Source organism: Mesoplodon bidens (genome assembly GCF_964165515.1).
Source record: "Mesoplodon bidens genome assembly, chromosome: 1".
NCBI lineage: Eukaryota > Metazoa > Chordata > Mammalia > Artiodactyla > Ziphiidae > Mesoplodon > Mesoplodon bidens.
The window spans coordinates 49,584,689-49,611,319 of record NC_138176.1 but is presented as its reverse complement, the minus strand read 5'-3'; the positions used below and the strand labels follow the sequence as shown (position 1 = coordinate 49,611,319).

At 37.0% G+C, this 26,631-nt stretch overlaps 1 protein-coding gene across 1 annotated transcript in view; it reads right to left on the bottom strand.

The window, feature by feature from the left end:
• Positions 1–26,631, bottom strand: part of PTPN20 (protein tyrosine phosphatase non-receptor type 20) — a gene marked incomplete at both ends in the record, with an annotated part of 66,276 nt that overhangs the window by 21,510 nt on the left and 18,135 nt on the right. Inside the window, 6 exon segments of the mRNA XM_081248506.1 lie at positions 1,114–1,175; positions 2,027–2,089; positions 10,629–10,685; positions 10,687–10,845; positions 18,867–18,921; positions 19,169–19,269. Of these exon segments, the coding sequence (XP_081104632.1) occupies positions 1,114–1,175; positions 2,027–2,089; positions 10,629–10,685; positions 10,687–10,845; positions 18,867–18,921; positions 19,169–19,269 (497 nt within the window).

Sequence of the window (26,631 nt, the reverse complement as noted above, 5' to 3'; positions counted from 1 at the left end):
TATAATAAGATGACTATAATAATGGCCATATCTTTTCAAAAACAGAATATGGAAGTTTTCGTTTTCACAACTATGAATTTGGTTTTCCAAAATCTGGTTCCCAAAGCCAACTTCTAAATGTTACAGTGGAGGTGGGGCAGTTATGGAAATAAATGATTTAATGGAACTCTGAAGAAAAAAATAATTATCATAGATATTAGTTTGAAAAATATATCTGCTGTAAGAGATACTCAGAAGTACATAATACAGCTTATATCAAAGTTTATTGGTTAGCTAAAGGGCAGAGAGTAAGAGGCAAGTAGAATGTAATATTTGCTTTTAACAAAGCAGACTGAGTAATATGTTAAGTGTTCGGGTGGGATAGGAAAGAACTCAAGACGGGCAAAAATTTCCTCTTGGACTTTCTATATAAGCATCTGCTTTAGTTTTGGACCGTTCACCAATGTGTTCATGTGATGGAGAGGAGGAACTCTGCCCACCCATGAAAATGCTTCCCAGACCAATAGGTCCTTGTCCAGCTGCTCTAGAAAGGTAGCTTGTCCCTGGGGCCCCAGAGGAGTGTAGAAATACAGGAAAATGGAAGCCAATTTGCAGAGACAGTTAATCCATCATAATTGGACTCTTTAGTGACCTAAGTTTTTCAAACACCACCTACAAGTACAGACTCTAGCTAAAAAACATGGATACGTATCTGTCTTGAAGATGCCTGTAAGAGGTCATGATATGATCTTGCGATCTTGTGGTCCGCAGAATCCTCAGCTCCCTTCAGCTGTCTTTCCAAATAAAATCTTAAATAATACAGTTTAAGTCCTTTATTGGGTTCTGTAACCCCTTCAACCAAATAGGCTGCAGTTGTTTTATGTAACTTTCATTTCATTGGAAAATGTGGGAGGGTACTTGATATTACCTAAGTAAGATCAGTGGGTAAACACCGTCCACCCCAAACCAAATGATGCTGCCTTCAGGGAGTTGTCAGAAGGAAAGTCAAATGATACACCAAGACAGCACATTTGCATAAGCAAAGCCCTTCAGCACAGCTCGAACATGTTCTTTATGAGGAGGCTCCAAGACACTTAGTAATTTCAAGTGTGAAGCAACAGAAGTCTTTCTTACTTTAAAGTCAGAAGCTTCTGAAGAACTTCAAGCACAATTTTATAACAAAGGATATACTGCTCCTAAATACATATATATATATATATATATATATATATGAAAAACAATGGAATGTTAATTGAATGCCAATATCCACTTTCAGAAAACACATTTGTACTTTTCAACCACAAAGAAAAGTGCCTAAAAAGAGCAAACATTTAACCAAGAACTTCTTCATGTAAGTACATTTTAAAAAATATCAGGAAGATAAATGATAATAATATAGTTCTTGGTCTAGAACTAGTTAACTGAAGCTTAACTGAACAGAAGGGAAACTGACTCAATCTCAATCTCTTTATATCTTCACTGGATAAATCAAATTTAAACATTTTTTTAGACATAGCCTAGTTCAAATGAAACACTTCATATCATTGAACATTGCCTAAAAAAACCCTAAAAACGATTTAGGGGTACCTGTTTATTTTCATTATCCATATTCTCTTGATCCCCCCAATGATTAATATAACTAATCTGTGACATAAATGATTTCCTTTTTATGACATGTCAGTGACTTTGATATTTTAGTTGCAAATAAATATCCCAAAATTGCCATCCAGAAATTTATGGAAAATAACTTTAGATATGTTACTTAAAATGGCATTATGGACTAAGCATATGTGTGGGCATTAGGGGACTTCAACTGCAGTCTTGGCTCCTCTACTTGCTGTCTGAATGACATTATGGAACAAACTTCATTGCTCTGAACTTGAAGTATTTCATCTGTAATATCAGAGCATAACTAATGTCTACTTCAAACGGTGAGAATTCAATGAAACTGTGTAGGCAAAAGAGCTTTACAAATTGTAATGTGCTATACAATGTTAATCTTTATATTCATTATTGTTCTTATTAGAATTTACGCGGTGAGACTTACCTTTGTTTGGATCATTCCATAAAGTTGTTCTCTCATTTGGCCCACTATATTCATGATGTTGAACTGTAACAGGATGACAGTAATTTTGTATTATCCATAGAGGGGGAAAACACAAATCCCACAGATGCCAAAGGAGTACGCCATACTTCTTTCCAGTAAAAGATATCTCAAGATTTAACCAGAAAGTTCTCATTTTCCGTCATAAGAAAATGTACTATGTTTAACCTTGTCTAATGGATAAGGAAGACTTGTTTAAATGGGTTTCCAGGAAAGAGCAGGAAGCAATCATTTATAATAAGAAATGTTCTCCAAAAGAAATAAAAACAAATTTGCCCCTGTGTATACTTTTCTGTTCTCAGAAGGGAGAACTTAAAGCAGCACTGTGAATCTGCAAAAGTCTGAAGCATAGAAGACTTTTTCTGGCCACAACAGTAACACAGCTGTTTCTCATATAAAGAGCTCTCTCAACTCAAATGGAGACCCTGAGCAACAGTTGGCCCAACACCAGATTCTGCACCTGTGCACGGAGACCAGCACTACCCAGTGTGGTCACTAAGCTGGTGCAGGTCTGCAAAGGGCTGTTGCTAGACCACAATGAGATGAGTCCAGAAGCTGGTAATAAGTGTTTAGAAACTCTTAGGGCAATCTGACAGTGGTGTAACATTGAGCAGCCTCATCAGTGGAACAAGATATAGACCAGCTCAGGTGTTGCTGAACTTGCCTGAAAAGTCACATGTGGTGTAAGCTGAGGACGAGTCATGTGCAGCAAGACCACATGAAATTTAAGGTTTGTCAACTGTTAACTATAATCCAAAAGTACATAAAAATCAGAGAAAATGTAAGCATTCTTTTATTTATATAATTTGTCATTTCTATAATAATTTAAAATGTTAATTAAGCCTTTAAAAATTTTTATATTGAAATAATTATAGATACATAGTAAGTTGCAAAAAATGTACAGAGTCTGTGTATCCTTCACCTAGTTTCTCCCAATTATACCATCCTCTACACTAGAGTATAATATCAAAACCAAAAAATTGACATTGGTACAATCTACAGAGCTTATTCAGATTTTGCCAGTTTAACATGCAATCATTTGTGAGAGTGGCCATGTATGTGAGTATGTATAGTTCTATAAAATATTATCACATGTGAAAATTCATGCAACTGCAACCACGATCAAGGTGCATAACAGTTCCACCACAAGACTTCCTCCTGTTATCCATTAGAACTACCCACCCACCCCAACCCCTAACCCCCAACCCTTGGCAACCAGTAATCTGTTCTCCATCTCTATAGTTTCGTTATTTCAAGGGGATTACATAATGGAATCATGTAATATCTAACTTTTCGAGACTAACCTTTTTTTCATTTAGCCTAATTGCCTCAAGATTCATCCAAATTGAGTGTATCAGTAGTTCATTCCTTTTTATTGTTAAATAGTATTCCACAGTATGGACAGGTACCAATTTTTTTAACCATTAAACTTGTTGAAGAACATCTAGGTTGTTTCCCAGTTTTTGGCTATTATAAATAGATCTGCTATGAACATTTACATACAGGTTTATGTGTGAACATAAGTTTTCATTTCTATGGAATACATGCCCGAGTGTTATTGCTAAGGTTATATGGTAAGTTTAGTTTAGTTCTGCTTTTGTTTTTTTTAAAGAAAATTTAAAACTATTTTCCAGACTGGATATACCATTTTACATTCATTCCTATAAGCAACAAATGAGTAATCTAGTTTTTTCAAACCTTCACCAGCATTTGGTGTTGTCATTATTTTCTATATTAACCTTTCTGATGGATGTCTACTGATATTATGTTTTTTTTAACATCTTTATTGGAGTATAATTGCTTTACAATGGTATGTTAGTTTCTGTTTTATAACAAAGTGAATCAGTTGTACGTATACATATGTCCCCATATCTCTTCCCTCTTTTGTCTCCCTCCCTCCCACCCTCCCTATCCCATCCCTTTAGGTGGTTACAAAGCACCAAACTGATTTCCCTGTGCTATTGGTTGCTTCCCACTAGCTATCTATTTTACGTTTGGTAGTGTATATATGTCCATGCCACTCTCTTTGTCCCAGCTTACCCTTCCCCCTCCCCATGTCCTCAAGTTCATTCCCTAGTAGGTCTATGTCTTTATTCCCATCTTGCCCCTAGGTTCTTCATGACCATTATTATTTTTTTTAGATTCCATATATATGTGTTAGCATACGGTATTCATTTTTCTCTTTCTGACTTCACTCTGTATGACAGACTCTAGGTCCAACCACCTCACTACAAATAACTCAATTTCGTTTCTTTTTATGGCTGAGTAATATTCCACTGTATATATGTGCCACATCTTCTTTATCCATTCATCTGTCGATGGACACTTAGGTTGCTTCCATGTCCTGGCTATTGTAAATAGAGCTGCAATGAACACTGTGGTACATGACTCTTTTTGAATTATGGTTTTCTCAGGATATATGCCCAGTAGTGGGAGTGCTGGGTCATATGGTAGTTCTATTTGTAGTTTTTTAAGGAACCTCCATACTGTTCTCCATAGTGGCTGTATCAATTTACATTCCCACCAATAGTGCATGTGGGTTCCCTTTTCTCCACACCCTATCCAGCATTTATGGTTTGTAGATTTTTTGATGATGGCCATTCTGACTGGTGTGAGATGATATCTCATTGTAGTTTTAATTTGTATTTCTCTAATGATTAATGATGTTGAGCATTCTTTCATGTGTTTGTTGGCAATCTGTATATCTTCTTTGGAGAAATGTCTATTTAGGTCTTCTGTCCATTTTTGGATTGGGTTGTTTGTTTTTTTGATATTGAGCTGCATGAGCTGCTTATAAATTTTGGTGATTAATCCTTTGTCACAAAAGACCCCGAATAGCCAAAGCAATCTTGAGAAAGAAAAAGGAGCTGGAGGAATCAGGCTCCCTGACTTCAGACTATACTACAGAGCTACAGTAATCAAGACAGTATGGTACTGGCACCAAAACAGAAATATAGATCAATGGAACAGGATAGAAAGTCCAGAGATAAACCCACGCACATATGGTCACCTTATCTTTGATAAAGGAGGCAAGAATATGCAGTGGAGAAAAGACAGCCTCTTCAGTAAGTGGTGTTGGGAAAACTGGACAGCTACATGTAAAAGAATGAAATTAGAACACCCCCTAACTCCATACACAAAAATAAACTCAAAATGGATTAAAGACCTAAAATGTAAGGCCAGACACTATCAAACTCTTAGAGGAAAACATAGGCAGAACACTCTATGACATAAATCACAGCAAGATCCTTTTGGACCCACCTCCTAGAGAAATGGAAATAAAAACAAAAATAAACAAATGGGACCTAATGAAACTTAAAAGCTTTTGCACAGCAAAGGAAACCATAAACAAGACGAAAAGACAACCCTCAGAGTGGGAGAAAATATTTGCAAATGAAGCAACTGACAAAGGATTAATGGATTAATCTCCAAAATTTACAAGCAGCTCATGCAGCTGAACATCATGGTTTTAATTTCATTTCCCTGAAGGTTAATGAAGCTGAGCATCTTTTCATGTGCTTACTTATCATCAATACATCCTCATTGTTGAAATGTCATGTCTTTTACCCATTTTCTAACTGAATTACTTGCCTATATATTTATTTATTTATTTTACTATTGAGTTTTGAGGGTTCTTTATATACTCTAGATGTGAGACCTTTGTTGGGTATGTGGATTGCAAACAGTTTCTCCGAGTCTGTAGCTTGTCTTTTCATCCACTTCATAGCATCTTTCATAGAACAAATAATTTTAATTTGCTTTCCCCCCTAATATTAGTGATGGCAAGAATGTCTGCTCTCACCACCTGTTTTCAACACACTTGAAGTTCCAGGTAGCGCAATAAGACCAGAAAAAAGAAATATGAGGCAAATGAATTGGAAAGGAAGAGGTAAGTGTGTCCCTACTTGCAGATGGAATGATTGTCTGTGCAGAAAATCGCAAGGAATCTGAAAACAAAACAAAACAGGACAAAAAAACCTCTTAGAACTAATAAGTGAGTTCAACAAGATCATAGGATACAAGATCAACATGCAAAAATCAACTGCATTTGGGGACTTCCCTGGTGGCACAGTGGTTAAGACTCCACGCTCCCAATGCAGGGGGCCCAGGTTTGATTCCTGGTCAGGGAACTAGATCCCACATGCATCCTGCAACTAAGAGTTTACATGCCATAACTAAGGAGCCCGCTTGCCGCAACTAAGGAGCCCACATGCCGTAACTAAGACCCAGCACAACCAAATAAATAAATATTATTTTAAAACACAAAAATCAACTTATTTGTACATACGTGTACACACAACGAACATGGTAGTAAAAACACAATACCATTTACAACTGCTTCAAAGAAAATGAAATAAAATAAATCCAACAAAACACAAACAGAAGCTATATGCTGAAAATGACAAAATGCTGATGAAAGAAATCAAAGAAGACCTAAATAAATTGAGAGACATACCACATTCATATTGGAAGATCCAACATAGTAAAAATGTCAATTCATCCTATCAAAATCCCTCAAGCTTTTTTGTAAACATAGACAATCTAATTTTAAAATTTATATGGAAAGGCACAGACCTATAATGGTTAAAACAATTTTGCAAGAGAAGGAATCACTCTCCCTGATATTAAGACTTCCTATATAGCTACAGGAATCCAAAGTGTGGTAATGGCGAAAGGATAGACACATAGATCAATGAAACAGAATACAGAACTAGAAATAGGCCCCATACAAATATTCCCAATGATTTCTGACAAAGGTGTAAAAACAATTCAGTGGAAGAAGAATAGCAAGTGAACCTTGACTTAAACCTTGCCCTTTATAAAAAAATTAACTCAAAATGGACTATGGACTTAAATGTAAAATATAAAACTACAGAACTTTAGAAAAGGACATAGGAAAAATTCTTTAGGACCTAAAAATTCTTTAGGCTAGGTGAGGCGTTCTTAAACTTGACACCAAAAGCATGATCCATAAAAGGAAATATTGATAAAATGGAACTTCAATGAATTTAAAAACCATTGTTTCTTGAAAGTCTGTTAATTTGTAATTTAAGATTAGGCAAATTATGAAAATATATTTGTATTATTCATTTTTAACCTTAATTTACTGATGGCAAAAGCTGCTGCACTGGATTGTCTTGACAAGAAAAGGAACAGCTTTTCTGAATATAGCTGTGTAGTGGTTAACCAAATAATAATAATAATAATAACCAAATGATAAATGATAATGATAATAGTAACTACATGATAATGATAATAGTAACTAAATGATGTAAGTAACTACAAAGAAATGAAGACCAAAAGAGTTCATGTTAATTTTACCTAGCATTATGATTCCTCATACATTGAGTTTTATAGCCTTTATTAATTGTGAATTGCTAAAACCACACTTGTATTAATTGCAAAGATGTACTGGCTAACAAAGCAAAGAAACCATTAAAATGTACTTGTCACTTACAGACAAAAGCAGTAAGTTCCAAGACAAAAGAATTATTTTAAAGAATACTAAAATAAAAAGCTCATGTTCAACATTTCACATGTAACATTAATACTCTGCAGACTTACAAAACAGCACTTTGAATTGCTAAGACTAAAAACCCTTACACGATTGCCAGATAATGGTGACAGACTGTACTGAAGGTGCTTTATTGAAAATCTGGGCTGAAGGTGTGGCAAAAAAAAGATAGTTAAAGTACCATTTTCTAATGAAGCCACAGCTTGACGAATTCAGGGACTGGCTAGTAATGCGAAGTGGTACCAACTCACGAAACAAAAGTAGCAAAGTATTTACCATTGCAACTTACTGACTGCACAGCTATTGCTAACATAGTGATTCAGTATATGTGTGATTTGAAAATGATGTGATAAGAAGGAAGAATTCTTCCTTTTCTCAGTTTGATTACTGATAAACACAACTAACTAGTCTTAAACTGCATAAAAATGCAAAGTACTACATTGTCATCAAATGTAATTTGGAGCTTAAGTTTTGTGTAGGATTATGTTCTGGTAGTAGAGCTGCAATGACAAGAAAACAAGTCTGAGGTAGTTATACAGATTAAAGAATTTATCCCAAAAGATAAACCAACACACTGCTTCATCAAGAAAGTCTGGCTACCTAAAAAAAAAAAAAAAAAAAAAAAGAACCCCTGCCAGATGAACTGGACAGTGTGTTTAGTGATGTGGTAAGAATTTTTGATTTCGTAAAGGTTAATGTGTTAAATTTTGGATTACTCACTTCATTATGTGATAATATGGTAACTGATAATTAACAACTGTTATTACATGTTGATGATGGTTAGAGGAGAAAGTTCTATCGAGAATGTTTCAACTACAGAGCAATATCAGTGTTGGCAAGAGAAGAGCCAGTTTGTTCCCAATGTTTTAAGGATTTTTAAGCAGGCTTACTTAAAAATAAAAATGACTATAAAATAACAATAAAAAGAAATAAATGATTACATATTCTCAGATTTTCATATCCTTTAGAGTTATAATTGATAAACTAATCTTAAAATGTCAGCCACACACGGCTGGTATACAGCTTGCAGCACGTAAGACTCCCTGTGTGATTTCCACAACGCACAAACTGGTCTACATGCTGTTCACTGAGGCCAACCCACTGTCATGCTCTTGGATGTCACAGCAATATATCAAACTGCTTTGAAAGTTTCTAAATGCTTGCTCTCAATTTCAGAAAACTTATCTTGCTGCAAATAACACAGATTGTTGCTGGTCCAAGACCATACTTTGAGTAGCTCTGGTGGACAAAATTTCTGAAAAAGAGTAGAGAGGGGCATAAGTAAGAACATTTGACAGCTCAAGGCTCTATGAAAAGCCAATAAGGCAACAATGGATGCATTTCCTTTTTTTGAACCACTATTTTCCATCAAATCTAAGCATCCTTAATTGTAAAATACATCACTATTTTACATACCGCTAAGAAAAACACTGTCAATTAAGCTGACAGATGACTTATTATAAAACACATTTTGAGTTTAAAGAAGGTATAATGATGGGGAAAAAAAAGTGCTCCTCAGAATCACAAAATACAATATTTATAGTTTTTACAGTTTCTATAAATAATATAAAATAAGAACAAATATCAACAAATTAATTATGATGAAGGATATATAAAATAAAAATTATGCTAATGTGTTTTCTGTTAAAAGGATAAAACAACATTAATTATAGGAAGAGGTAACGTCAGATTCATACTACTTAAATTTTCAGCATTTTGGGGACATTTGTCATTTTTTTACCACCCAGTTTATATTCATTCTTTGTTAAAAAACACAGAACAAAACTCTCAGTTTGCTTTGGAAAACCATTCCTCTCTCATTCTCAGCCGTATGGCCTGGAGTAGTCCTGACAGACCTTAATGGACCAGCATCGCCCACAATGATCAGTTTAGGGAAAGGTCTATAACTGAAGCGGAAACAGTGAAATGCTAGGAGATATTGGCTCAAGCTTCTGAGAAAAAGAAACTCCCTCTGTCCTCCAGGGAGTTTCTGGGAGAGGACATTTTTCTACCCCCGACGTAATACTACCTTAGAATGGAGAGTTGTAGAACCCATGCAGCCAATTTGCTATCACAAGGGAGAGTTTGTCACTGTTGGGGTATAACTACATAAAGCCTAAGAGAGCAGAGATTTAACATTTGTTCTGATAACAAGATAACTCTGCAAAATTTGCCTACCAGGACAAATGCCTCGTAGCCCCTGTTGTCTTATGACCGAGGTGTGGATTTTCATATTCCTTGTGGACATGGTGAGAGCCGCTTCCCCCGCACCCCGCAGTGCCTGCTAACTAAACAAATGTCTTCCCCTCCGCACTTCTGCAGCACAGGAAAGCAGTTCAGTAAAAGTAGGCCTTTTGGGGCACGGATCTAAAGTCACATTCCCTGATTAATCAGTAATAAAGATCATAGTAGAATCACCATATATCTAATTCTTGTGTTTATCCCTTAGCTGGTTCCATATTTTGGAGGAAAATAAAGAATTGTTATTGGTTGACTCAAACCCAACAATATTATTATCCTTATTTTACATATGAGAAAACTAGGTTTCAGAGAAGATAAGCAATTTGCAGAAAATCACCAAAATCTAAAATGTGTGGCAAAACTGGCAGTCAAAGCCAGGGACCTCTCATTAACTCTGAAGTCTACTTTTTTTTTTTCCAAATGTGCTCACATGCATGTATTTCTGTTCATTAAAAATAGGCACACATCATCAACATTCTCTAACAAGATTCTAAAAACTGTATGTGTGGGTGGAGGGAAAGAAAAGGAAAATGAACTCATGTTTACAATGCACCTACCACGCTCCAGACACTGTCCAAAGCCATTCATTTGCATTGTGTACTTTAATCCTCACAACCACCTCCAAGAACCTGCAGCAGTTAAGTGAGAAGCAGGTATCCAAAGCTCACAGGCTCTCTATTTACTTGCTTGCTCTTGAAGGCCAAATATTAGTCTTCAGTTATTAGAAGGCTGTTAAAAGTATAGTGTTTACTAACAGCATCAGTTTATCTGCGTAATTCACACACTTACTGAAAAGTTCTTTTCAATGGCACAGAACACAACATCCACACATAGGAACACCCCTGTCCCGGCCCACGCCAGCACTGCAGTGAACAATGATGGGTCCTGTAAGGTGGCTCTTCCTTACATAACAAACATACTTTATAAAACCTTCTGCTGAGGCAGGAGTGCCATGGTCTGGACACTTGGTGAACTGCAAGTGTTTTACAAAGTGACTAGCTCCTGTCTGTGGGGGTGGGGGTGCGGTGGGGAGGGAGAGAGGGAGAAAGGGAAAGAGAGAGGGTGGGAGAGAGGGAGAGAGAAGGAGGGAGGGAGGGAGAGAAAGGCGGAGAGAGAGGAGAGATTTATCAACGTCTTATAGTAGAGATCTTCTTTTAATTTCTAATATGCCAGAAATAGTAATAGTAATTGCTATATGGTAACAGGATAATAAAAATAAAAATACTAACAGGTGACAGGAATTTAGCCCTTACCCTGTGCCAGGTACTGTGCTAAGGACTTCACATGCATTATCTCATTTAATCCTCACATCAACCCTGGGGAGGAAAGCACTGTGATATCCTCAGTTTACAGATGAAAAAGCAAGAATTTGATTGACTGATAGATGTATGCTAGGTCAGAAGGCTCATATGTTTAGAGCTGGGACAATAATGTAGCCCTCCCAAATCTAACTCTACCATCTTTCTTCTGCACCATGAGAATGTAGAAGAGTCCAAACAAACCAAGAATCCAAAACACTTAGGATGAAAGATGAGCTAACATGTTAGGAATAAGATAGAACAGCAATCTATCTTGGCTTAAATATTATGAGACTAAATTTTTTTTTTTTTTTTTTTTTTTTTGTGGTACGCGGGCCTCTCACTGTTGTGGCCTCTCCCATTGTGGAGCACAGGCTCTGGACATGCAAGCTTAGCAGCCATGGCTCACGGGCCTAGCCACTCCGCGGCATGTGGGATCTTCCCAGACCGGGGCACGAACCCGTGTCCCCTGCATCGGCAGGCGGACTCTCAACCACTGCGCCACCAGGGAAGCCCTGATACTAAATTTAATTAAAACAGTAAGTGCTGTCAAGCTGCTTAACGGGGATTTGGTGGGGGGCAACCTCCTCCGGTGATGCGAATAGGGCAGTTAATGACCATGTGAGTAGACTCTGGTCCCCACTCTTTTGCTGAACGCCCTGAAAGTGGAGCCATGGAACTCTACTCAGGGTTGACAGATAAAGCACTTTGGGTTTACCGATCATCCTTTCCAGCGGGTTCGCCCTTTCCCCAGTGTGGGGCCCTCGTTTTACTCCACTGGGCGCCTTCGTGAAAAAACTCAGGAAGGGTTTCTCACTGCTCCTCTGCTTCTCCCTAATGTACTACTGTTTTCTACGTTCCAAATAGAAATACAATTTTCCTAAGTTCCAAATATAAAACCTCAATTTTGAATCATCGGTACGTGACATTGGATGAGGAAAACGATACTTGAAAATCTTGTGAAGGCACCAAATTGAGGATAGCTCTCACTCCATCACATATTTTAGGGATTACATCTTTCAGGCACTGTTGACCACTGAGAACCTGCAAGAAGGTGGGCCTCGCTGGTTTCCTGACACAGTGCCATGATGCAGATTCTCCAAACATCAACCCCATGGTTTTGAGGCTTGTGGGTCTCAGCCCAAAGGCCACCATCCTAGATGCCCTTGTCAAGGGTGCACAGGTGGAACCGAGCATTTGAAGCCTTGCAGACAGATCATTCCTCTGGGCCTCCCACCTGGCCTGTATTCTCCAAGCATGCTGTCCTTTCTCCTGCCACAGCATGTATCACATGTTATTTGGAACTGGTGTTTTCCTTCCCCGCTAGAGTGTAAGCACTCTAAGAGTTGAGACTGTTTCTGTTTTCTATCTCCAGCATCTGGCACAATACTTGGTTAATAGGAGGGAATCAACAAGTCTTAGGAGAGTGAAGGATCAGGCAAATCCTCAGGTGTACAGAGCAAGCACAGGGCCTAGCACACAGCCAGCAAGCTCTCCATCAATGTCAGCCATTATTACTATCCTTGGCCTCCTCTGTCATACCACTCTATGCTCCGACCCTCATGCTCTTCAATTCTATCTTTTCCCCTCCCTCCCCACTTCTCTACCTCTTCAACATCTCCCTTTGCGCTCAGGCCCCCATCCCACAGTAAACTCGTGGAAACTATCACCACTTCCCTAAATGCTTCTTCCACTTCCTGGCCTTGCCTCCCATGGGCACTGCACTCTGCAGGCCTCTCTAATCAAGGCCACGTATTTTCCTGTACTCCAGGTACCACAGAGCCTAGAGGTTAGGTTGCATACCACTTGCTGCCCAATGCTCTTTCCAATTCATTATTCCTTCTCTTTGAACAGAAACCTCTCTTCCTTTTGAGTTTCACACCGCTTAGCTTCACCTTCTCATTGCTATCACCCTACCACAGATCCTGACCAGGCAAATTTGGGATCTCAACAGCCACACAGACACTCTAACCTCACATTTTTATTTCTCTCTTGCAGAGGAGACCACTTCTTTCTTCTAGTCCTCACAATGTGATCCCTCCTTGGGCTCACCATCACCTATAATGTCCAGTATCAAAAATCTTCCAGTTCTTAGATTCCAGCATCATTTTCTGAGCAGAAGCTGTTATGCTACCACCTCATTTGTGCTTCACTTCAACCCCAACAATGTGACTCAATGGAGCTCTCCTGTCCTTGTTGTCCTCCATTTCCTCCTATAGCCCCTGATTCCATCCATCTCCCTAAATTTAGACTTCATGGCTGATCATCCAAATCATTCTCTTTCCAAACTGTCAACTCCTTTCATCCTTTGAATCCTGCCACATATGCTAAGCAACATCCCTCCCTGGGTAAGTCTCATAACCTGTGGTCAGGAATCCCATGGTTAGGAAAAAATTAATCACATAGTTGCATATTTTATTGTTATTGCAAATTACGGGCTCCAACCTCACACCTCCAGCAACCCTTTTCCTGATCATTGCCTGTGCTCCAATCAACTTCTTTGATGATGACTCCAAATCTCATCACTCTTTTCAAGTTTCCGGTTTAACTCCCATCCCCTTCACTCCTATAGAACACATGTATCACCTACCCGCTAATCAAATCCACTTAGAGCAATGTAACATCACTTTCTCCTATAAATCATTCCTTTTCTATTTTCTGAGTCTGTTAGAGCAAGAAATGAATTATTCTATGAGTTATTCTAGACCAATACTTCCCAATAGAACGTTCTACAATGATGCAGATGTTCTATATCTTTGCTGCCCAAATGGTAGCCACTAGTAACATGTGATTAAATATTAGAAGTGTGGATACTACAAATGAGAAACTGAATTTGTTATTTTATGTAAGTTTAAATAATTTAAATATAAAAGAGCCAAATGTGGCTATCGCATTTGACAGCATAATTTTTGAACGCTCCTTATAAGTCACAAGTCATAAGTCACATAAAGTCTGCCAATTTTATCTGAAAAACACCAAAGTCTCTGCTTTCTATCTAATTGTTAACTACCGTAGCTGATCATGGACGCTTCTTACTAAAATTGTTCAGTCTCCCAATTATCTTCATAATGAAGTTCACGTTCCAATACATTTCATGTTCTGGCTTTCTCTACTTATTTTCTATAGCCTCATCTCACCTCTCATGACTCCCTGGCATTGAACTTTTACATTCAAGAAACACTTAACTACTTGTATCTCTCTATACATATCCCATGCTATTTTATACCTTGATCATCTACTTCCTCTTTCCATCTTTCTCATTTGGGTTATTCTCAATCCAGATGTCACCTCCTCTAGCAAATCTTCCCCCCAAGCCCAAGGAGAGCTAAATACTTCCCTTCTGAGCTCCCAAAGCACCCCATACAAATCTCAATATTACCACATTCATTGAGCACAGTAACTGGAGGTACCAGTAAGCACACTGAACTCTTTGCTACTCAGTAAGGAGCAACAGTGCCTGGCACAGTGATTATCAGGATATCTTAAGGACTCCATACATATCCGTCACTCTCAGCAGAAGCAGCCGAAGTACATCCCAGGATTAGGCAACTTCCAACACTCACTCTCAACCGCCCCAACTCCCCTTTTCAATTTTTTCATCTCTCCAGTCAGAGTTTGGTTAGGCAGAAGTAGAAGTGGTGTTGTCTTAGTTTCTGGTACCAGGGATAAGTAAAAACAAGTTACTTTAAAAAGTACCCCCCTGGCGGCTTCCCTTCCCTGGTGGCGCAGTGGTTGAGAGTCCGCCTGCCGATGCAGGGGACGCGGGTTCGTGCCCTGGTCCGGGAAGGTCCCACATGCCGCGGAGCGGCTGGGCCCGTGAGCCATGGCCACTGAGCCTGTGCATCCAGAGCCTGTGTTCTGCAACGGGAGAGGTCACAACAGTGAGAGGCCCGTGTACCGCAAAAAAAAAAAATGCTTTCAATGGGTTCATTAGTAGAGTCAGCACAGCTGAGGAAAGAGTTAATAAGCTTGAAGACAGGTTAATAAAAATTGCCTAAACTGAAACACGAAGAGGAAAAAGAGTAGCAGGAAAAGAAAGTAAAAAGCATATTGGTACAGCCTCTTTGGAAAATAGTTTGTCATTTATATACTTATGAATCCGAAGTCCCACCCCTAGATATTTACCTTAAAGAAATGGAAACTTAGGTTTACACAAAACCGGTGTGTGACTATTTGTAATGCTTTTATCCATAACTGCCAAATCTGGAAACAACTCAAATGTCCTTCAAACTGTAAATGGCTAAACAAACTGGTGTAGCCATATAATAGAATACTACTCAGCAAATTTTTTTAAATTAAATACTGGTAAATGCAATGGTGTGGATAGCTTTATACTAAGTGCAAAATACTCAAAATGCAATATATTTATGATTCCATCCACATGACACTTTGAAAAAGACAAAAGTAAAGAGAATGAAAACAGATTACAGGTAGCCAGGTGTTGGTGGTGGAGTTAGGAGCTGACTACACAAGAGCACAAGAGAAATTTGAGGGGTGAAGGAAATGTACTGTATCTTGACAGTAGTGGTAGACCTTTGTCTAACCTTATAGAACTGTATGCTAGAAGGGTGAATTTTACAGTATATAAGTTATACTTCAGTATTTAAAAAGTATTTTCTTGTAAACTATTTTTGTGTGAGAACTGTACTTTAATAATTATATAGTGTGATGTTGCCTTAATTAGATTCGACATGCCTCAAATTAAAAAAAGTCATCAGAGAAGACGATTCTGGCACTTGATGAGAGATTGAAATGTGACCTCTAAGATCTTCTCTGACTCCAAGGTTTCTGAGGTATGTATGTGATTCTTCAACCTTATACACAATAATTATATATGTATATTTTTCTCCATGGTTATATTTATATTATATACAAATGTAAATACATATACACAGAAAAAATTTGGTATATTCTTCAGTATTATGACTTATTTTATTATATATACCTGTATTTTCTTTTTCCCACAACACGTGATAATGTATAATCCAAAAAAAAGTTATTATTTTACTTAAAAGTATATACTGTGCAACAAATTAAAATTAAGAAAATGAAGAAGCAGGTCATATTCAAGGCTATACAAATCATTAAGAAATAAAAACAGATCATTTTATTAAATTGACATGTCTGCTATACTAAAATATTTAAAGAAAGGGTAGAAATGTGCCCTTTATGAATGTGAAGTGTGGAGCATTTTCTTCATTTTTAAAGGAAAATCCTAGAAAACCATGTTTTCTCCATTTGAAAAAGTTTTTCCTAGCTCAGGACCTGCATTTATATTAGAAATTTCTTTGTGCATACCTCTGAAATATAGCCTCTTCAAGAATCTGCTAATAAAATGGGATGAGGTCATACCCTGAAGTTTAGGGGTGTCAGTATGGGAAGGCCCTGCCAGCTCTTCATCCTCACTGCTCGACTTCTTTTTTAGAAAGAAGTTACTGGTTGTCCACAAGCTGGGGTCACTCTCACTAGAAAAGAAATTTATATTTGTTCATGGTTTCAGAGAATGTATATATTTAAGAAAGAATCTCTGATAATCTATATTAATTATTCAATTGACATTCACCTCCATTTCAGCTCAGCCACCCATTTCCATTGTCAGCCCCTGGAACTGGCCCACTTTCAAAGAGATAATTCCAAAGTTCGAATGTCTGATCACAAACTCCAACTCCTCTCCCTTTCACCTGGCTTGCAAACTAGCCGCCTTGGATCAAGCCACCTAGGATCAAGCCACCTATTCACTTTCTTTCCTCCTTTATCCAGGCTGTGGTGGAAGAAGAGTACTGGAGTCCTGGGTTTTCTAGTATCAGCAGAGAGCCATTTGGAAAACACTGGTACGTCTCTATTCCATTTCCTCTACCATTCCTAATTGCCGTATTACCACCCTCATGTAGTCCCCTTCTCAATTCTCTGCTTTAGTAAAAATGTAGTCCCTTCTATAAAACGTAAGCCAGAAAGTAAGAACTCTTTCAACTTACTCTCTTTAAAAATGCATCAACATTCTTCATTACTCCTTACTTTCTCCATGTTCAGAATTAATCCTTCCATGTTCTCTACTCTATGCCTTCTGTCTCCTCTGAGAGATTTTTCTAAAATTATCTTTTCTTATGTATAACTAATTTCTCCCTATCTACAAATTCTTTCTATCTACAATATCATAATACTTGATTCTCTCTCACCTTAAAAAGAGAAGACCCTTTAATCTTTCTCTGTCTAAATAACTGCTCTATATACTCTAACAGATTTCTCAAATTATGAGCCCGCACTCCCTTTCTGTTTCCTCTCCAACTTCTCACTACTCAGCTTACTCACTTATGCTATCTGCTTGGCTCTCTTTGCGCTTTCATTTGCAACTCCACTTAGCAAAAGCCTCCTAATTTGATTTCTGGGTCTAATCTCCAATTTCTAGAGAAAATTATCCCCAAAATTCAAATTTAATTGTTATACCTGTTCACCAATGTCAGGATAAACTCAGGCTCCTTTCTGGACTCATAAGTTGAGGATGTTGGTAGTCTGGCCCCTGCCTACTTTTTCATCCTTATCTCTATTAATTTCCTTTATGCCCTTTATGCCTCAGCCTTAACAAAGTAAATGCCTTTTCCTTTTGTTTCTGTGGGTAATTTCAGTTTCTTGCTCTTTCCTCCTTCCCACCTTTTCTTGGGTTACTGTAAACATCAACTTGTTCTCCATTTCCTGCCAGCTATCTTTCACCTCATTACCAGCAATCCTCCTTCCAGATAGGTGATTGACAGATAGGAAAATGCAAAAAAGATTCCATCTGTGCTTCATTTTCATTCTAACAGACTGAATAAAATGTGTACTCCTTGGTTTCACATATATTGAGTTCCTTCACACTCTGGCCCACATCATATTTTTTGCTCCATCTCTCATCTTCTCAAGCTTCCTGGCATTCCAATTCACATATACCTTATAACTCCTGACACATTACATTTCTCACCATTAATAAGATATTTTCACAGCTCCTTACCTTTGTTCAAACTTCTCCCCACAGCTTGAAACTTTCTTCCCTCCCTTTTCACCTGCTGAATTTCTATTTATTTAAGATCCGATCCTAAATCCAACCAAAATATCTTTTCTTCAAAGAAGGTGGTGGGGAACTCTCCCCCTTGCATAGTCCTGTCTTCTGCACCCACAATCCTTGGACTCTGACTCTATAATAATATTTACTACACTGTATTTAAATTTGTCTTTTACATGTCTGTGTCCCCAATTAAGCTATAAACTAGAGAGCAAGAACTATTAATACTTTGTATTTGTATACAGTGCTTACTATATAATTAGTATCTACTAATTAGTATATATTAGTAGCATATAATATTATCTCAAAACGCCTTTTGAATTAATATTATTTGTTCATTTAATGCACTTGTGAGAGTTGTTTATACAAGTTGCATACTATACACATTATTATGCAGTGTTCTTCCAGTGACTGTAGCTAACATTACTTATAAATCTCTAAGAAAATACGGCTCAAAAAAATGTTTCCTTATTTGATGTTTTTGCCTGTAACACCTAAATTTGAACATTTTATGAAAGCTTCTGTTTCTTTTGTTTTTCTAATGGAAATTTACTTTTCTCCCAGTTTTTAAAATTTTTTTCATTTATAGTACCAAGTATTCATCATGCTAATAATTCCATTTCTAGTACATTATTTTCTTTCTGGAAGCATATAATGTCTCAAGATTTAGTTGTGTACTGAGCTTTACCTTACCTCAAGTACACTGCCCCCTCCAAGAGCTCCAAACACATTTACAAAGGCTTTGGAACTGGGTAATTGTTGATATGACAGAGAAATTTAATTCTTTAGGAATATCTTTTCTTGTGTTTAATACCGTATTTATGAGATCATAAATACATCCTATTTTTAGACAAATCAGGTTGTACTTACTACAAAGAACTATATTTTTAAAACTAATCCAACATTTGAGGGCCATTATTCACTGTCTCCACTCAGAGGGCTAGCTATGAATATGAATAAGCAAAAAACTCACTAAATAAGCATATTAGTTATACCTTTCTGTCTTCTTTTTAAACTGATCCTCAAAATCATCACTATGTTGAAAATCCTGAAGAAACAATTTTACTTCCCCTGAGTTAACTTCATTTTCAAAAACCTACAGGCATAAGAAAGGAAAAAATTATGACTATGATTTTAAGAATATATAGTTTAAAGAAAATGATTTCTATAGCTTCTCAAGAAGAGCAATAAGGTATTCAATAATAGAATTAAAACCACAATCATAGTGTGATTTCTACTCCTAGAAAATCATTTGAAATGTATATCTCCCTATTAAATATTTTCCAATCTGTCAAAACAGAGTGTAGAGTACTATGCACATATAAATTATTTCTACTGAATCACCCAAGTTATTTTCCAAAAGTTCATAAAAATAAACTTCATTTTTCTTAAAAAAAAACAGATAAACAGATTATTACTGCAGCCCAGAAGAGATTCTTATAATGAATGCTTATCACATTTAGTTTATTGTGAAAATAAAATTCCTAACGCTTTATTTATCTTTATTTTAGCGCTTGTAACCTAATCCAGTAATTCTAGGTATGTCTCTGCCACAAGATTTTGTTCTGCCCAATGGACTTTAGTCCACTTTGTTGCCTTTGCACCATCCTATACAGTACCTGGCCCACTGGTAAACAAAATTGAATATAATTAAAGGGAAAAATCACATTAAAATAAAGATTCAGTTACCAATATTTTAGCCCTCAATTCTGCTTCAATTAATCCATTCATTTGACAGTTCTTTTCTGGGGGTCTAGTACATGCAGATACTGTTCTAAGTGTTATGGATAAAACACTGAATAAGAGGCATGTGTTCTGCCCTTGTGGAGCATATATATATTCTGATGGGGAGAGAGAAAATACACAAGCAAGCGTAGAAAAATTACAGCTGTGATAAATGTTAATGCAGTAACAGAGTATGGTGATACTTAACCACCATGTACCTAAAAGACAGAAGGAAGGGCTAGGCAAAGAGACAGAAAAGCATCCTAAGCAAAAGGAACAACAGGTCCAAAGACTGGGGGGCCTGCCATGGTCTGGTCTCTGCCTAATTTCCCACCCTCAGCTCCCATCTGTTTCTCATGCAGCATCTCTAGCCACACCCTGTGTTATGTCTTTCCACACTCTGTGTTATGTCTTTTCATCTTTTTTGAAGCATCTTTTGATGATCCTTATTTTGTGAAACTTATTAATCCTTTCCCTTCTTCTTAGTGTATATGCATATGTAGATATTTTGCTTAATTCCATGAAATTTCCTAGACTTGGAATACTTCCTAGTGGGCATATATATGCTTGTGGGCATATACACAGCCATCATATGGAAATATGGACCTAAGCACAATCGATTTTAAAAGCAAGCATATTAATGGAAAGATGTAAACAACTACCTAGCACTCTTATCAAGCATATTCGTTTTGCTGGACAAGTCAAAACATATAACTTATTAAGTTTTTAGTCTAACATAAATAAGCATTGCCTAAAATATAAAGTTAATTTATACTTTAGCAATAACTTGACCATTTTAGAATATATTAAATTCTAGTGAATTGGTTAATTGCCATTTTGAATAACATATAAAACATAAATTTAAAAAATCCTTCCTGGGCCTCCCTGGTGGCGCAGTGGTTGAGAGTCCGCCTGCCGATGCAGGGGATACGGGTTCGTGCCCCGGTCTGGGAGGATCCCATATGCCGCGGAGCGGCTGGGCCCGTGAGCCATGGCCGCTGGGCCTGCGCATCCGGAGCCTGTGCTCCGCAACGGGAGAGGCCACAACAGTGAGAGGCCCGCATACCGCAAAAAAAAAAAAAAGAAAAAAAAAAAAAATCCTTCCTTATGCGGGTAAAAACATATATCAATTCTCATGTATTTTTCTAAATTTTTTTAAGCTTTGCTTTTAATATTTGGGGATTTCATTCACCTAGAATAAATTTCAGTGTAAAGTGTACCTTGCCCATTCTGCTCAACCACCAACAATGATCTTGCATTCAAAAGACATTCACAAGATCCAGTAGGCCACACCTGACACTAGGTGAGCTTTGCAGAAGGATACAGGAAGGGAGATACATGTCAGCAGAATAGCCTAAGGCTTGCCCTCATCAGGAGTTCTAATGGCATTCTAGTGTCACCTCAAGTGGAGGGAAGTGAGATGACATGGGTGGGTACCAGTTACCCTGGCTTAGAAGCCTCAAGCTACACAAGAAGCAGGACCTCTTGTAACAACCATGAGCCTAACCTCTAGAGACTGCAGCAAGGAGCTTCCCACATTCATCCCATTTGTATCAATACTTTCAGCAAGACGGTTATAGTCCTAGTCATAATCCTCTAGCCCAGGAGTCAGTTTTACCATAATCAATGCTGCCTGGTAACACAACTGATAGTCCACCTTTTTCAGGCTTCCAGAGGAACAGAGTGCTAGAAGGCTAACACAAGATCATTTTTCTCATCGTAAAGAAGAAAATGTTCTATCAAACTTTACTCACAGGTAGTAATTCAGTTTTATTTTTCCTATTGGAATAATCAATTGTACCAGCACCATTAATTGCATAGATCATTCTATCCACAATGCCACTGGTCACAGAAAAAGTTCCCATATATACATGGGTCATCTTCTGGAATCTCTATGCAGTTTCATTGGTCTTACTTGCCACTTCCTATATTAGTACCACATTTCCTCAACTCCTATAGGTTTATAACAAGTCTTGATAACCTGCAGTTATCCCAGTTGTCCTTCCACCACATATACACTTTACCTTCCTGTCCTAGTATTCTTGGCCTTCTGTTTTCCCAAGTACGTTTTTGAATCAGCTGATTAAATCTTTCTCTCCCTCACATACAAACAGACAAAATTTGAAATTTGTATTGAAACTAAGTTAAATTAATTTTGTGGTTTAAAATTAGGAAAAAAAGTTATCTTTGTTATATTAAGTCTTATTATCCATTAATATTATATGGCTAGCCATCAAAACATTTTATAATGTTCTTGATAAAGGCAATTAACACCTTTTCTTAGATTTACTCCTACATACTTTATAGCTGGTATCATTATAAATGTATTGGTATAGATTATGTAATTATATATGGTAACTACTGCATAGTGAGTAAACCACAAGTTTTTATAGATAGTATTTTTGTTTTTATTATATTCTAAAATTTTAAACTTCCATTATGACTTCTTCTTTGACTCATGAGTTAGAAGTATGTGACTTTAAATTCCAAATGCATGCTTCATCTTTTTGTGGTTGACTCCTAACTGAATTTCTTTGTATCAGAGACCACAATCAGTACTATAAAGATTATTTGACATTTATTATGATATATTTTGATTTGGTACATGATAAATTTTTATATATGGTCCATGTATGCTTGAAAAAAATTTGTGTTCTCTAATTTTTGGATGCAATTCTATATATATTATTATAGCTAGCTTGCTAATTGACTTTTTAAAAAAATTTTTATACTCTTAACTAATTTTCTAATCTATTAATAAAGGAGATATCTTTAAATGGCCCACTATCATAGTGAATTTATCAATAACTACTTGTAATTCTGACTTATATATTCTGAAGCTATTATTAGGTGCTTATTTTAGAATTTTATATCTTCCTTGTGAACTAAACCTTTTAGTATTATACAGTGACTTCTTAATGCCTAATGCTGTTTGCTTTTAAGTCTCTTCTTTCTGATCTCTCTATAGCTATACCAGCTCTCTTTTGTTAGTGTTGTTCTGTGTATTTTAATTTCTACTTTAAAATATCCAGGGAAAATGTTCCCAAAGGTTCCTTCTCATTAAACTGCATGGATGACTAATAAATTTAATGAAATGAGTTCTACAGAGTTGACCTAGTCCTGAAAAATAGTTTATCAACACTAATTGGTAAAGCAAATCTCTAAAAATTAATTTCAGGTAATTATGGTAGGAATGTGGAGATTCTGAATGAAATGGAACAGAGGAAAAGAAATGGGGCAATGCTTATACACTGACACAATCCCTCCCATCTCCAACAAGACATTAAAAAGCCATTTGTGCACAATTCATTTACTAAGAAAAAGTGACATCACCCAAGTGAGAAGTCGTAGCATAATTTAAACCTGAGACATATTTCAAGTCATGCTTCCAAACAAACCTGATTATATTTATCAAAGAAGCAAACTGTTCTAGATAGTTGTAATTCAAATAAGGCTCACTTAGGACTCTAACATGTCTTTGATTGAATGAAATGTGACTTGGCTAACGATGTCAAGAAGGCACAAAGAGAAATATTCTAAATTATCAAGATACCGGGTCTTTTTGGAGAGTGCTCACTGAATCAAAGTAATGTCAAAGAAAAGGCTGGATAAAATTTTCCAAGGAGCCTAAGTTAACTTTTCTGCACTGCATATGCAAAGATTTATGAGGACAAAGTGTAAACAGTAATACTAAGAGATAGGAGCCTGGATCCTGGTTTTTCCGCCGTGACTGAAGAGCTGTATGATCACAGACAAATCATTTCAGCTCTCTGGGAATTAGTTTCTTCACCTTTAAAATGAGGGTTGGAATAAAAATTAATTGATCTATCGTCTAAATCTAGCCATCTACATACAAGTCTATGAAGTCTAGACAATTCCTAGGGACAGCATCATAACTGAAAGGGCATCAAGCAACTATAACATCAAATTAATTCATTAAATATAAGCAAGGCAAATTCTAATAAAACTAGCGATTTTATTCTAAACAACATATTCTAAAAAATACCCAGGAATGTTCTAAGATACTCTTTTCTAAAAGTAAACTTTAAAGCATATCAAAACTCATTCTAGAAAAGTCAAGCCATAAAATATAGGGGAAAACACCCAAAGCATAAAATATACTCAGTTCTAGAAGGGAGTCAGTATGGTTATATAAAGGATCTACTCAAGACGTTCTGTGAAGTTTCTCACTTCCAAATATCTCTCCAAGTAGAAAATCATTCTGATCAGAGAAAAGTATCAACAGTGGAGCTGAGAACCCTGGATTACACTAAGAGAGACTGCCAGCCAGAGATGTGATGGTGGTCTTGATATGGCCACCTTACATGTCACGGAGGAATGGACAGACTCCTACATGAGAGAACAACCAAACTACAATGTTGTTTTTCAAAGCAGCAGCACAACTGTCAGCCTTGGGTAGTGGTGGCAGCCAAACTGGGAAAGTAGGGGAGGCAGTGCCTATTCTTGGTACTGATTTTGATCTCTATTATTGCTGGAACCTACAGAGAGTGAGTATGAGGACAGTAACATGATGGAAGTCCCAAAGCTCCAATAGATTAGATAAGAAAAAATAAAAAAGCAAGGCACCCGTAAGATGAAAATATATTTCCCTTTTTGTGCTCTAGTATTGGCAGTATCTTCACAAGGAAAGTAATATATTAAGGTGAGGATTTTGCCCCAGATTTTTTCACAGCCATCTACTATTCCATAGTTTGGAGACACTGCACCATGCTGTCCCTATCAATTAAAAATTCTATCATCAATATATCTAAAGGTGCTTCAAATTTTATGTGAAATTTATTTTGTGTCTCTATTAGTAGCACAAAATAAAATAGATGCTAAAATAAGTAAAATTTCCAAAAGAACAGTGAAAGGGATTTTCTTCAGTTGCAAAAGTCCCACTCTTCCAAATCCCTGTTTTGGTCATCTTCAATATCAGAGTGACACAGAATTGAGAAATCATTGCGGTAAGGAGAATAAATTAGACATCTATTCTTTAGAGAGTTTAGTCAGTGATTTAGGTATCAGCCATAGTTAATTAGCAGAGATCCCTCTCCTTCTAGTTTTACCTCACAATTCACTGATATAGGTGCCGTTTCCTGACTTGATGAAGGCAAGCTGTCATGACTTGATGAAGGCAAGTTGTCATGACTTGATAAAGGCAAGTTGTCATGATACGATGTAGGCAAACATAGATCCAGGTTTTTCATATCAGAGTCCTCTCCCTTCCGATCTTTCCTGAACAAAGAAAAGGAAAGAACTGATCAAATGCAAAGGGCGACAGAGATGGACAGTTTGAGCCTTAGTGAGAAGAGTCAAGCTACACGAGGGGAATTTTCACCTACTTTTCCTGTTTTAGTCATCTCATCTTTATCTCCTATATTAATCATTGTTCTCCCTGCTTTGAAAAAATAACATAGAAAACATGATCCTTCTTCTAGGATCATCCTCAGAAAGTAGACTTTTTAGCAGTCCGTTTGTTCCTACTTCCATATTATTCAAGAAAGTACCCTTGGGCTTCCCTGGTGGCGCAGTGGTTAAGAATCCGCCTGCCAATGCAGGGGACATGGGTTCAAGCCCTAGTCCGGGAAGATCCCACATGCTGTGGAGCAACTAAGCCCATGCACCACAACTACTGAGCCTGTGCTCTAGAGCCCGCAAGTCACAACTACTGCAGCCTATGCACCTAGAGCCCATGCTCCGCAACAAGAGAAGCCACCGCAATGAGAAGCCTGCGTACCGCAACGAAGAGTAGCCTCCACTCCCGCAACTAGAGAAAGCCCACGCGCAGCAACGAAGACCCCAATGCAGCCAAAAATAAATAAATAAATAAAATAAATTTATTTAAAAAAAAAAGAAAGTATCCTTCAAGTAAATTCTAAATATGTACCACCTACAGAACCTATGCATTGGGATCTAAAGAATTCAATTCTTCTGTATTTCGGAGTCTCCTTCTTGGATAAAGAATAGTATGTTATGTGTCTCATTTTTACATCTTGCATTGTTAATAATAAATAAATTAGTAATATGTTAATGTACATAGAAAGTTGTTTTAGACTTTATTGAAGAATGTAATATGAAATCATCCCTAGGAAACTCTTTGTTGGTTTTATTTTAAGATTTTTGTTAATTACTCTGTTAATTTCACTGCACAGAATGTTTCATATGGTAACCAAGGGAGATATTTTTCTCTGATCTTAGAATTGAGCACTCAGTGTACTGTTTCTTATATCATAGCAGCCTTAAATATTATGATTTAGAAATTTATGACATAGCATATTAAAAAATCAACAATAAAAAGTATACTAAAAATATAGTAAACAAGTACTTAAGAAACTAAAAACTGCATTTCTTAATCTGCCAAAAAGGAAATCAAATAGAAATTATGAACTATTACAACATATGAATTAATTTTCTAAGTATATAGTAAGAAATATCAATGAAAGGACAACATATCAAAACTAACGTGAAGTAGCTAAAGCAGTGTTTAAAGAGGAAATGTATAGTTTTAAAAACATTTTTAAAAAGACAAAAAAAAGGGCTTCCCTGGTGGCGCCATGGTTGAGAGTCCACCTGCCAATGCAGGGGACACAGGTTTGTGCCCTGGTCTGGGAAGATCCCACATGCTGCAGAGCAGCTAGGCCCGTGAGCCACGGCCATTGAGCCTGCGCATCCAGAGCCTGTGCTCCGCAATGGGAGAGGCCACAACAGTGAGAGGCCCGTGTACCGCAAA